Source organism: Strix uralensis, chromosome 26 (genome assembly GCF_047716275.1).
Source record: "Strix uralensis isolate ZFMK-TIS-50842 chromosome 26, bStrUra1, whole genome shotgun sequence".
NCBI lineage: Eukaryota > Metazoa > Chordata > Aves > Strigiformes > Strigidae > Strix > Strix uralensis.
In genome coordinates, this window is record NC_133997.1 from 1,429,128 (window position 1) to 1,442,392 (window position 13,265).

At 63.2% G+C, this 13,265-nt stretch overlaps 1 protein-coding gene across 2 annotated transcripts; it reads right to left on the reverse strand.

Moving 5' to 3' along the window:
• Window positions 1-1,763: 1,763 nt before the first annotated feature.
• On the reverse strand, window positions 1,764-12,649 carry TMPRSS13 (transmembrane serine protease 13). 2 transcript variants are annotated; one of them, XM_074851013.1, is made up of 13 exons: window positions 12,550-12,649; window positions 7,204-7,375; window positions 6,761-6,862; window positions 5,908-6,030; window positions 5,692-5,821; window positions 5,317-5,409; window positions 5,190-5,233; window positions 4,751-4,910; window positions 4,473-4,645; window positions 3,919-4,017; window positions 3,493-3,635; window positions 3,213-3,365; window positions 1,764-3,090 (listed from the first exon to the last, which is right to left on the reverse strand). In XM_074851013.1, exons 1-13 carry the CDS (start codon window positions 12,568-12,570, stop codon window positions 3,076-3,078), a joined length of 1,428 nt encoding a protein of 475 aa, XP_074707114.1. In that variant the 5' UTR covers window positions 12,571-12,649; the 3' UTR covers window positions 1,764-3,075. The 2 variants fall into 2 exon arrangements, with proteins under 2 accessions (XP_074707114.1, XP_074707113.1); XM_074851012.1 differs by lacking the exon at window positions 12,550-12,649 and adding an exon at window positions 8,427-8,619 and having other exon boundaries at window positions 5,908-6,135.
• Window positions 12,650-13,265: the final 616 nt, after the last annotated feature.

A 13,265-nucleotide genomic window follows, 5' to 3' on the forward strand; every position in this document is an offset into this window, starting at 1 on the left:
CACAGTGGGGGTCAGCACGTCCACCTGCCCCCGCCCACGGGCACCGCTGACCCCGCAGCGCTGCGCTTTCCCGCGGGCACTGCCCCGCTACGAGGGGAGCCCGAGCGGCTGGGCTGCGCCCCGCAGCCCCTCTCCAGCCCGAGCGACGGCAGCGTGATGCCAGCAGCAGGTTATTCACCCCTGAACTCGCCAAGCAACAAATTGTAGAGGGAAAACAGTTCCTTGGCCTCTGCACACCTGCTTCACGGGAGGCTCCCGCATGCCGTGGGAGGTTTCTGGGTTGCTTCTTTGAAAAGCTATTTGAGGTCAGGCTGACTCAGTGTTTCCCAAAAGGCAACAATTTACTGTTTTGGTGCAGGTCTGGAGCAGCTGCCAAGCACCTCCCTGCGTGCTGGGGCCCGCTCCGAGTCCCAGGGAGGGCTGGGTGCTTTCTGCACACAAAGCCAGAGCAGACTGCTATCCCGAAATTCAAATGCAAACTGCAGCTCTCGGACAGCAGGTAAGCTTTTCCACAGCAGGCAGCCAGTTCTGGGAACCCAGGGGATACTCCCAGGAGGTGAGCAGGGGACGTGCCTGCAGCAGCCCACGCACTCTGAGAATTTCTCATCTTCACTTTGCAGGTAATCTGTGCAGCTCCAGAGCCTGTGCACGGTTGGAGACAGCGGTCTCCCGCACGCTTACGGGAAATGAGCCTTCCCAGTGCCCGGAGAGCCAGGGCCCAGGCGCTGTGGGTCAGAAACCAGCTGCCTGGCCCGTGCAGAGTCCGGTACTCACATCACCTGGGGCACTGATGTTTCCGGCTCCTCTCCTTGTCGCGCTGGAGCCCGCAGCACCGAGCGCTCTGCCCACGGTCTGCCGGCCCACGCCACACCGGCCTCCCGCCCAGGGAGGCAGAGGCACGCCACGGTGGGTGGCCAGCGCACCCCCGTGCTGGGGAGAGAAGGGGCCACCTCAGCTGGAGCTGGTGGAGACAGATCCCTGAGGCAGTTCGGGCTATTTCAAAATCAGCGAGTGAGCTCCCCGAAGCATCGGTCCCTCCTTTCATGTTTCCAGCTGCAAGAAGATGGGTTACAAAGAACCAGTGCAAGTAACCTTTCCTCCTCCCAAGGAAAATTCCGGGCTAGATGCTCATTACTGCCATTTCTCTAACACAGGGCAATTGCACAGGCTGTGCAGCCTTCTCAGGAAAGCGTTTGATTCTGGTCCACAGCATTCACAAACTGAATTTTGATATGGCTCTCCCCTGGGCTCCTGCCCCTGGATCCCCCCCAGAGGCTTTACCCCCTCACGGCTCCACACCAATGTTACTTCCATACCTGAGCATCTCTGCCGAGCCCCCATAAGACTGAAAACACCCCCTTTCTCCCAGGTCCGAGCAGTAACCCAGAGGAAGGGCTTTTGCAAAAAGCTGCTCCAGCACACGGGCCCACACGCCTGGCAACAGCCATGGAGCCACTGCGCAGTGGGTGCGCATTGGGGTACTGAGCACCTCCCGCAGACCCCGCTGTGGGCAGCACGGGGGCACACACAGCAACCCCCCATCGCTTGCTGCACGCCCGGCCCACGGGCCCGCCGCAGCGTGCTCGGCCTTGCCCCGGGGCCGAGAGCAGGGTGGCAGCCCGGGAGCATCACAGCGTGGGGTGTCCAGCCAGGGCCATGCCCAGGGCCCAGTGCGGAGCCCAGGGGTGGGCAGAGCTCTCCCTGCTCCCTGGGGCGCGCCAGCTTCCTCCCAGCCTGTCCAAAAGAGCCGTCTTCACGTGGAGAACTACCAAAACGTTTATTGAGAAGAGCACAGGGTGGCCGGGCTCCCCTGGACCCCTCCCTGCAGCTGCCCACACGCCTGGGGAGGGGAGCGCAGCCTCGGCAAGGGGCAGCCAGCCTCTGCTCACCCCGCCAACCCGGGGATCTCCCACTGCTCCTCGTGTGCCTCAAAGCACCCACAGGGTGATGCAGGCACTTGTTTCCTTGGGGGAAATTGTGTCCCCACTCTGGCGTGGCCGGGGAGGGAAGGCTGGCTGGGCGCTGCCTGCGTGCTCGGCAGCCGGAGGGAGGAGGAAGCAATTCAGCACGGTCACCGAACAAAGAGCTGCGAGATCCGGGGGCTGGCTCACGCTGGAGAGGGGCCGCTCTGCATCATCTCCACCATGGCCTGTGGCTGCTGCTCGCTTCTGTCACACCTCCTGCAGCCACCCCCGCAGAGCAGACCTGCCCCCTGCCACTGTGGAACCCTCGGCAGAGCAGGTGGGGGGCCCGAGCCCAGGCGTGCACAATCCTGGGAGCGAGTGCTTGCTCAGACCGTGTCCACGGCATGGGAAAATGAACAAACGGGTATTTCTCTCACGGGGAGGAACGCCGTTTAAAAGGCACTTCCTAAACCTATCTGCAAACATGAGAGCAACTACCGCTCCCCCCCGAGGGTGCTGTAACCGCACCTCGGGGCTCCCCTGTGCTCAGCCCTCCCTGGAGAAAGCAGGGAGCGTGGCCTCGCAGGTGTGGGCAGCTGCTGCCCGCCGGGGCAGCGTGACACGATGCTGCACTGTGGCACATCCCAAGGCTGCAGGCAGCGTGCAAAGGAAAGCCCTCCTTCGCCACGGGCACCCCATGGCTTTCCTTCTCCTCACTTCCATCTGCAACCTCCACCGGCTCGACGGGCAGCGCTAGCAGCCCCTCGCCCGCCGAGCGTGCCGCAGTCCTGCCAGGAAGCACTCGTGACTCCCTGTCCGCACACATCTATTTACACCAGAGGAACCACAGACACGGGGCGAGGAGGCACCGGCCCGCCGGCACAGCCCGCTGCCAGCACAGGCTGCTGCCCCCCGCGCACTGCCAGCCCGGGACTGGCTGGGTGCTTTGCCCAGCCGCCACCAGGCCACCTCCCTCGCACTGGGCAAGGGCAGGGTCACGTCGTTGGTGCCATATTTTGAGAGGCTGGGGACAGCGACAGGTCCCTGGCTGCACGGACAGTCCAGAGATAGGTGGGGGGATCTGCTGGTAGCATCATGCCCTGGCAGCGGCCAAGGGCAGGGACCCACGCCGGCCCGAGAGGCACAGCCCAGGCAAGTGTCCATCCCGGCCTTAGTCATTCTCGCTCTGCAAGGGAGAGAGGGGAGAGCAAGGGTGAGGTGCCAGGGGCTGGGCTGGGGGGATACAGACCCTCTCAATGCTCCCAGGGCCACCTGGTAAGTCTCCCTCCCTGTGCCGTGCCACCTCACCTCCATTTTGCTGTAGATCCAGCTGAGGAGCTTTGTCACGCGTGTGTACACGCCGGGCTTATTCTTCTGGCCACATCCTGTCCCCCAGCTCGTCACTCCGGCCACATACCAGCGGCCATTGTCCTCGCAGACCAGGGGCCCCCCGCTGTCACCCTGGCACAGAGGGGCAGAGCAGTGAGGAGAGGAGACAGGAGATGCCCCTCTGTGGGTACCCAGCCAGGGGACAGCGGCGTGCGGGACAAGTGGGCAGCGCTGGTGGCACCGTGTGCCCCCGGCTCACCTGGCACGCGTCTTTCCCTCCCTGCAGGTACCCGGCACACATCATCCGTGGGGTCAGGTAGCCCTCGTACACCTGGTCACTGTTGCAGATCTTGTAGTCAATCAGCTTCACCTCAGCCTCCCGCAGCTTCGGGGACGTGTTATCTGCAAGGCAGGAGGAGCCATGGGGCAGGGTGGGCCTTGGCCCCCCACTGCCCCCAGGCCCCCCCGCAGCACCAGGCGTTCCTGCAGCAGTGAGGGAGGGAGCTGGTATTTCTTGCAGGCCTTATTTCTGCAGAGCCGCACAGCAGGGAGGGCAACGGCCACAGGTCACCCCTGTGGGAACGGCCCTCAAACACCGCAGCAGAGCCGCGGGAGAGGAGCTGCGTTCACAGGTTGGGCAGCGGCACGCGGGAGCTGCCCGCAGAGAGCCGGCGTCCTCCCTCACCTTCGTTCTCCCTGGTCTTCCCAAAGCCCGTGATGAAGCAGGACCTGCCGGTCTGGAATCGCTGGTCGTACATGGGAAGGCAGGCTGGGCGAACCTGAGCTGGAGGGAGACATGATTAAAACCAGGCGAGGAGAGAGGGATGAGTCACCCAGGAGCAAAATAGCCACTGTAGTCACCAGCCCCGTGGCTAGGGAGGAGCGTGGGGCGCAGGAAATGCTCCCTGCTGTGCCCACCCAGGCAGGGTCCCCGCCGGGCCCCACTGCGCTGCCCACGCGGGGCACAGCCAGCGGCATGATGCCAGTCCCCACCGAGCCCACGGCTGCGTGTGCACTGGGCCCTGCCAGGGGAGGGTGGGCCAGCTCCTGACCACAGGATGGGCAGGGGACAGCAGCGTGGCCACAGCAGAGCGGGATACTCTGGCTGGCAGCAGCCCCATAGAGCCCGGGGACGCTCCGAGGGATCCAAGCTGCCTCTCACTCCTGCCCGCCCCTGGAGTCCCGACTGCCAGCCCCAGCCAAGCCCAGCCCCGACGCCCGGCAAGCTGAGCGCCTCACCTGAGAGCGTCAGCGGCCTGGAGAGCTTCATGAGTGCGATGTCGTAGTCATCGTGATCGTCACTGTAGTTGGAGTTGATGATGACCTGGGAGACGGGGATGCCCTCTGCGTGCTGCTTCAGGTCAGAGACCCCGCCGTACACCTTCCAGTCGTCGAGGATCTTCATGCTGTTCCTGGGCAGGGAGAGGCGGGGGCAGCAAGGAGTGAGACGTGGGGCTGCCGCCGGTGCCCCGGGCTGGAGAGCCACCCTGCGGGCAGCTGCCTGCAGCAGCACTCACATGAAGAAGCAGTGGGCTGCGGTGAGGACCCACTGCGCGTCGATGATGGTGCCGCCGCAGATGTGGATTGGCCCGTACTGCACGCTGACTTGCCAGGGCCATTTGCTGACAGAAGTTTCCTTTCCGCCGATGATCCGGCCAGAAATCCTCTGCCCGCAGGCTGGAGGGGAGAGCAGGGCTGAGAGAAGGGCTCGGAGGGGGCACGCTGGGAGGGGGACGCACACGACGTCACCCCACCCGCAGGCACCGTCGGGGCTCAGTACACTCGCAGGGGCAGTGGAGACCATGGGAATGCAATCTTTGCTGCTTTGTACTGCCCCAAAAGCTTGCTGGAAAACACCCTATTTGCCCACCCCTGTGCAGAGAAGGAACGCGCTCCCACGCATGTGCTTGGCCTTGCCCGCCCTCGGGCATGTGCCCCACCAGCCAGGCCCCTTACTTGTGCAGCGGAGGGAGACGTACTTCCCCGTGAGACACTGAGAGCTGCAGGAGAGAAGAGGGAGACGCAGCCTCAGCCCCGGCCCTGTGGCACTGGGGCAGGGGTGGCAGGTGGCCCTGCCTGGTACCTGTTGAGGCTCTGCTGGATGGTCTCTCGCTCGTCGGTCACGGTGAGGCTCTTGCCGGAGACGCGCAGGGGAACGTATTCGGTCTGTGACGCACTGGGAGGGGAGAGGAAAGAGGCAGTGAGGGTCCCCCTCTGCGAGGCACTGACCGCCCGGCCCCTGCCCTCTCACAGAGGCTCTGCACGCTGAACGTGGAGGGGCCAGACCGAAACACCCAGAGCGGTGCTGGACACACGGCCCTCCAGCGGAAAAGCACAACGCTGGGGGAAAGAGCACAGCGGATGGTGCACCCGGCCAGGGCAGGAGGCCCAGAGTAATGCCCGGGGGGCTGGCAGGGGCCCAGCACCCGAGCAGGACGACGCATCCTCGGGGAATTACTTCTGAAATCCCAGCTGCCGGCAGGTCTTCCTGGAGAAGGAGTCGTTCCAGGCGCTGCTGCACACCGGCAGCCACTGGCTCTCAGCGCTGGAGTAGACGTGGAGCAAGGACTCGTCGGACACGAAGCGCACTGCGGGATGGAGCAGGGGGGTCAGTGGTAGCTCATGCCCCGGGGGCTCCCCTCGCTCCCCCTGCCCCTGGCTCCTGGGGCCTCACCGCAGCCCAGCTCGTCGCTCCTCTGGGAGCAGTCGACGATGCCGTCGCAGCGCACGGGGCTGTCCTTGCAGCTCTCGGCGGGCTCCTTGTACACGATGCCAGTCTGCGACCGCCAGAACATAACTGGAAGCGAGCGAACGCTGCGGTGAGGCCAGGGCTCGTGGGGGGCAAGGGTGCTGTGCCCCCCCCGGCCGGGAGTCCGGTGGAGGTCTGCCACGCACAGGGGCGCTGCCAAACACCAGGCCTGAGCTTGGGTGCAGGGCATGAGCCAAGAGTGAAGAGCTGCAGGACGCGGGGCTGAGGGAGGCCTGGCCAGCCCTGAGCACCTGCTCAGCTGCTGCAAGCCCCTCTCGCTTCACCCCCTGCTTGCTTCCGCAGAAGGGTGCCTTCAGCCTGCCAAATGCTTCAAGCCCACCAGCTACGGCAGCTGGAGAACTGGCAGCTCGATATTACGAGGATTAAAGCGAATCCCCCGCTGCCTGTGCCTGTTCCGCCTGCAGACCGCACTGCGTGTGACGGGTCCTTCCTGCTAGCCCTGCGCCCCAGGGAGGGCGAGTAGGGGTGCTGCCACGGGTGCCCCCTGCCCGCTGAAGCAAGCCCAGGAGAAGGAAAGCGCGGTGCAGCCCCCTGCCCCCCCAGGTATCGCAGGCAGCCCAAGAGGCGGATCTCCCTTCCCTGGCAATCCTGCTCCTGCCTGCCCACCAGATCTCAGGAACACTTGGGCAGTGGGAAGAGGTAACATCTCTGCCTGCTTCCTCCAGGCTTCCCAGGGCGCTCCCCAGCATGGCTCTCCCCCACCTCTGCTGCCCCCCCCAGGGAGCCCCGAGCAGCCCCGGGCTGGGCCCCCACTCACACAGCAGGATGAGGGCGACGAGCAGCACGATGAGGATGGAGATGCAGAAGATGAGCGCAAGCCGCCGCTGGCTCATGCAGGGAGCTCTGAACATGGAGGATCCTGGCAGCAGGGCAGAGGCAGGGTCAGGGTGAGTGGCTGCCTCCCCAGGGTGCCCACACCCCGCTGCCCACCAACACAAGCCAGGAGCTCCCTGGCTCCCCAGAGGACCCCCAAGATGTGGCGAGCAGGGCCATGCACACCCTGCGCTGCCCCAGTGTCCCCCCCATCCTGCCATGGTCACCATCCTCTCCCTTGCCCCCAGCACCCCTTGCAGGGTAACACCAGCCCGTGGCTGAGGCTTGTGCCAGCAGTGGGCCCAGACACCCGTTCCCTGCCTCCCTCCATCCCTTCCCACCTTCGGTGGGACCGGGGCCAGGGCGCCCGCGGCACCATCCTCTTACGTGTGCTCTCACAGGCCGTGCAGGGCGCCGGGGCTGGGCTGGACTCCGGGCTGTACGGCTTGAAGCTAATGCCCAGGACGCTTTCACGAGGCTTCAGAGGTCGGGCACTGAAGATGTTGCTGACTGGGGCGGCATGGAGGCTGGGAGGGACGCTGCTGGGCGATGCCGTGGTCTGCGAGCAGAGGAGACTGTTACTGGCAGCAACCGTTGCGCACCGGAGAGTCCCCGCAGCTGCTGCCCCATCGCTGTGGCAGCCGTGAAGGCAAAGGTGACACAGAGCTCAGCTCCCCGGCACGGCGCCGAGCTCCCCAGCACAACCAGTCGTTCCTCCACAGTATCAGGAACCACATGGAGAGTTATCGCTGCGGTGCCTCTTTCTGCACCACGAAGCCTGGGCCATACCTCATCCAAGAGAGCTGAAAACCTCTGTCGCAGAGCTTGTCCCCTTTGGGTGGCTGCTGGCCAAATTTCCCAAACTGATCACTCTGATCAGAGCAATCAGCCAGTATTTGGCAATGGGTCAGTCACGCTGTGGCCCAGTTCCACGGGGCTAGTGCCCCAATTTATGCATCTATCCTTAATTAGCCATTTGAAAAATACAGTGCAATTTCCAGCTGTTATTTAGTAATACTTAATAATCAGTGTTTTCCAAGCCCTGAAACGTCCTGCACCCTGGAATGCTGCTCTGCAGTTGTGTCACTCCTGATCCATGAATTTGCAAAAGAATATGTATTTGTTTCCTTTCCTCAAGACACAATCTTCCCAGCGCCCCATCAGCTGCAGGCGGCTACAGAAGCGAGAGCCTCTCATTTTCCTTCAGAGAGGTCCTGTGTACAGACCCCCCAATAAATGCAATTTCCTCTGCCATTTGTCAAATCTCAGGTACGTCTCTGGCAATAAGAAATGGCCACATGCCTGACAAACTGCGAGGGCATCGCCAGCCGGCACACGGCACTGACAGCCTGGCCTGGGCTTCGTTCTCGGCAGTGCCGACCCCGCTGCCTCCCGCCACCGCTCCCAGCGCCACGCGGCCACCACCCACCGCGTTTGCAGCGGGCTGTTCAAGGGCAGCCACTCAACTGGGACAACGTCTGTCCCTACAGACTGTCGCTGCTGCCCCACGGAAGGGGCACCCAAGGGAGAAGCGGAGCCACCATCCCTTGGCAGCAGAGCGTGACCCGCTTGGCACCCAGACCCCAGCCCACCTCCTGGGGACTCCTTACCGGCCGGGGGTGGGCTCAGACACGCCTCTCTGGAAGCCTGGCTCTGACTGTCGGCCCTGCAGCTGCTAGAGATGACATTTCCCCACAACCGAGAACATCCCTTCCCCTGCCAGGCCAGCAAGCAGCTCCTGGGCGGGCACACGGAACGGGCAGAGGACAGGGGCCTTGGGCTGAGCCGGAGCCCCCGCGTCACCTGCTTCCAGCTGGATTTTCTCTGCCCTCGTGTTTCCTGCCGGGAATCAAGGGCCCTAATGAGCACGTCGGGAGCCTGCTCAGGCTCATGCTTTGTAAATACAGCTGTGCCCTTTCTTGCAATGCGGTGGTGTAACTTCCTGGGCACTAATCCCGTGAGTCACGCACCCTGGCGTGGCCACGCGTGCTCCGGCACGGGGGCTGCCTCGGCCCCCAGCTGAGCATCACAGGGGACGTGCCACCTCTTGCCCTGTGCCTTAGGAACCGCGCCACAGAGCCAGCGGGCTCAGCACCCTGGGCTATGGGGCAGGCTGCCTGGCGACCCGCCCTGGCCAGCAGCGGGGTGCGCAGGGCCACCCCCCGGCACAGACCTCCTCCCACCACCCCAGGGCCCTTGGCACAGGCACCACTCACATCTCCCGGCCATCGAGAGCCACCTCCCCACTCAGGTCAGGGGACAGGGACTGAGCGAGCAGCATCACCCACCCCTTCTCACCTCTTCCCCGCCAGACAGTGATCACAAGCCTGAATTTGCTTAGCCTGCAGCCCAAGGCCAGTTTTCCCTACTCCTGAATTTCACAGAAGCTGCATGGACAAGCCCCGGAGCGCCGTGCCGCAGCCTTGCCTTCTCCTGGGCTCTCCCAAAGGTGCCGGGAAGCCCCGGGGAGCCCCGCCGTGTGCTTGGAGGGGCTGGGCTGGCAGCCAGGGGGGCTGGAGAGTGCCACAGCCATGTCCTCCCCGAAGGAGTCTGAGCAGTCCTGCCGATGGGATTCAAGCTCTTGCAGCAAGTGTTGCACCCCCGCACCATAAAACTTCCCTGGGTACGCGGAGCGCCCGTTGTTAGCTCAGCACGAGAGCCCGAGCTGCAGCAGGTCCTGCCCCACTGCTGGGCAGAAACAAGGCAACCCACGGGCGCCAGAAACCCTTCCTAGGGAAAGGATTTCTGCTGTCTATGTGTAAATGAGCTTTTTGTAAATACCCAGACAGTATCATTTACATTGGCATTTGTGTGCTATCTCCACATGTCTGATATTTCACATGCCTCGTCCTGCAGCAAGCGTAACCCTCCGGTTATCAGATCAGCAGAATTACAATGCTGTTAAGGACAAACCTCTCCAGCGTAGCAGAAGACACAGCCCAGCTTCACCAGTGATGCCGATTGCTAAAACATTTCCACTGCCAGTGTGCAAACATCACAAACTGACATGGGAGTACACTAGAGGTTTAAATTGTTCTTATTATTCCTTAGCAGGGACCACATGACCTTTCTTAGACTCCGGTGTACTATTACTTATTTCCTTAAAAGTCTAAAGTCTAAGTATTTTTTTTTTTAGGTCTGTTGCAGAAGCTAACAAAACTTTTACCACGGGCTCCCGGTAAACAGCAGAACTGGTTGCTGTTGTAGAGCCACTGGAGCAGAGAACAAACAGCAGCGGCTTTCTGAAGATATTTCTGCTACCGAGTGTGTGTTACCCCGGCAAGTGAGCTGTGACTTCTGCCCACAAAACCTTTACTCATCCTCTGCTGGCTTTTGAGTAAAAGTCACACAGGGAGCCATGCCTCTCACACGCGCGGCTGCGGTTTGGGCCCTTTTTCTGACATCCTCTCTGCAAACGCTCCAGCAGCCATCAGAGCGTTAAGCGCTGCTATGGGCTGGCTCTGCTCCTTTCCGTTGCAGCGCTGGCTTTCGGACAGCCCAGGGGAGGGAGGCTGGGGATGCTCAGGGGACTCCTGGCCAGCTCTGCTCCCCCTGAGCTCAGCCCAGGCTGCCTGGGGACACGTGGATGGTGCCTGGCTGCCATGCGAGCCCTTTGCTAAACGTGTCACGAGCATAAACACCTCCTCACTCCTTCGCCCTGCTCTGAGGCTTTGAGCAGAGCTGGGAAAAGCACCGAAGCCACCGACAGCAGCGCCGGAAAGGCCCGTCCTTTTCGTGCCGTGAGCTGCCATGTGCACTGACCTCCAGCTCGCCTCCCCGCCGCGGAGACAAGGGCCCCAAATCCACACCAGCAGAGAGCAATCACCCGGGGAAAGGCGGGCTGGGCTGGGTGCTGGATCCACGCGTGATGGGGAGGGAGGGCAGGGAACCCAGCCAGCAGTCACCCGCAGTTTCGGAGTGGGAGGGAGAGCGGAAGCCAGGCAACACCTGGGGTGTTGCAACCGGACCCAGGGCCCAGCCGTGTCGTGGAGGAGCGGAAGGGCATGGCAGCTACCCAGAACTGGGAGCATCAAGAGAGGAGGGAGGCAGCCTAAATAAGTGGCTCGAAGGAGCTGCCTAAATAAGTGATCATCTTCCCAGCGGAGCTTGGCAGCCCACCCCTCACCATGGCTCTCTGCTGCTCACAGCCCATTGTTCGGGGCGGGGAACCAGCTCCTTCACCTGCCTGTGGAGCGCTGCTTGTCATGGCAGATGAGCTAGGCAGGCACACAACAGTGACATTGTCCTCGCGCTCACCTGTGACAAAACCCTCCTGAGCCCATGAAAGGGCCCGTTCCCTCCCGGTGACACCCATCCCGCTCAAGTGTCGCGGCTGAGCCGTGCCTTGGCGGTGCCTCCCTGGAAGGGGACAGGCCCCCAGCCCAGGGAGAAACCAGGCAGGAGCTGTAGGAGGACACTGCCGAGACCCTGATGCCATAAAGGGGCAACGCACGGGGAAGTGAAATGCCAGAACACGCAAGGGCCATTTTGTAAGTGCAGGTGACAAACTGTGTCGATTGAGTCAGCCCGATCTGGCCAGGGACAAGTTGCCCTGTGCCGGTGTGAGCAGCCCTTCAGGAAGAGATCAGAAAATGTTCCAGGGGGTGAGTAATCGCTGCTCACCCCATTCCACAGATGGGCAAACTGAGGCACGGAAAGCTCAAGTGACTCTCCTGCAGTTGCAGAGCCAAGGGTGGCACCTGGGACTTGTAATGGCCCAGTTAATCCAAGAGACAAAGCCACAGTGGCCCAGTGGGGATGCCCGATGTTGGTTAATTGTCTCCATCCAGGAGCATCCCAATTCCTGCCCCTGTCTCACCAAGATGCAGCACTGGTGCCCACTTTCAGGGCCACCCAGAGCTGGGATCAGGCTACAGGGCAGTGCTGGGGCAGGCTGCCCCTCCCTTGGGACCCAGCCAGGATCAGGCACAAGCCCGCTGTGCCCCTGTTCCTGGCTGCCTCCGAGGTACCCACACGCCAAGGGGCAGGATGAGGGTGGCTTTTACAGCCTGCCCTGACCCCCTCGAGCCCCATCCCCCACCACTGCCAGCTTTGCACTCCGGATGTCGCTGGCACAGCCGGCAGCACTTGGCACAGTAATTACCCGCTGCCTCGCCCGGGCAGGCTGAGCCCAGTGCCCAGCCAGGGATGGATGTTTTCCTCATGACAGGATGCTCAGTAAGGCCCCACGGCTGAGACCGAGCAGGCCCCAGTCAGCCCAGCCCGAAAAGAGGACGGGGAAAACTGCCGGGAGAGCGGCTGAGGGAGAGCGGTGGGGGCAGCATGCTGCCGGTGCTGCCGAGGTGCTGGCAGGAGGTGCCGGAGGGCTCAGGAGCATGCAGCTCCCACGGGTGCCAAGCGGCACCGGCTCCCACCAGCAGCACCAGCCCACCCCACCAGCCAGTCCCCCCAGTTCACAAATCCACTCCAGCATGGACAAGCGGCGGTGCCAGGGGGCCCCAACACCTCCTCTGCCGGCACGGGGCTGACACCAGGGGTGCTGGCGGCACTCCTCCTCCCTCCATGTGCCGAGGGGGTGCCGGAGGCAGCAGTCCCATGGGCAGCTCGCCCTGGTCCCTTCTCCACGCCGGCAGCAACAGGCTGCTGCAAAGGCAACGCCCCAGAGAGAAGGAGGGAGAAGCTGGGCCCCGAGGAAAGCGGGTCCGTACGGCCACAGAGGCACCCCCAGTGCCCCCAGCCGGGTCAGAGCTGGGGGAGCTGCCCACGCCTTACCGGAGAGGTTTTGCCGTCCATCGGCCGCTGCAGGGCTGGGCTGAGATCACAGCTCCGGCACAGCCATCCTTCGCTGCGCAGCGCGGTGCGGAGCGAAGTCAGGTCCGCGGGGACGGGGCAGAATCTGTTTGGCGAGCGGGCTCGTACGTCAGTGCCAGCGCCAGGTGCAGAGGGAAACCAGTCCGACCTGCCGCCCGGCCCCACTGCTGCCTGTTTCCCAACTGCTCCAGGCACGGCGCAAAATATCAGCCTCCACTGCCGGCTGCCCCAGCCAGCCGTGAGGAGCGCGGGGCAACGGCAGGAGAACGCTCAGCTGCAGCCCAAGGTGTGGGAATTGGGGAGAGGTGAGGACTGACCTGGGGGGGAGCAGCATTCCCAGCACTGTTCTCTCGGCTGCCAACCTGCCAAGGGGCCCCTTCTCCCCTGTGCACCCACCACACGCTCACCCGCACTGCGCCTGCCCCGGCTGAGGGCAGCGAGCGCCAGCTGAGCGTGGGAGAGGAGGGGATGCGCAGCCGTGTCTGACCCCAGCAAAAACCCTCCCGTGCGCCCCAGGTGATCGAGAAGTCCAGAACTCCCCCGTTTCAAGGAAATGAAACGCTGTTTTCCTCTAGTTCCTCTAGAGGCTTTTCCACCCCTTTGCTAATGGAGTGATGCTTTCACGTTGCGCAAGGCGAAAGCAGCCGTCTCCTGCTTCCTCTGTGGGCGTGAGCTGG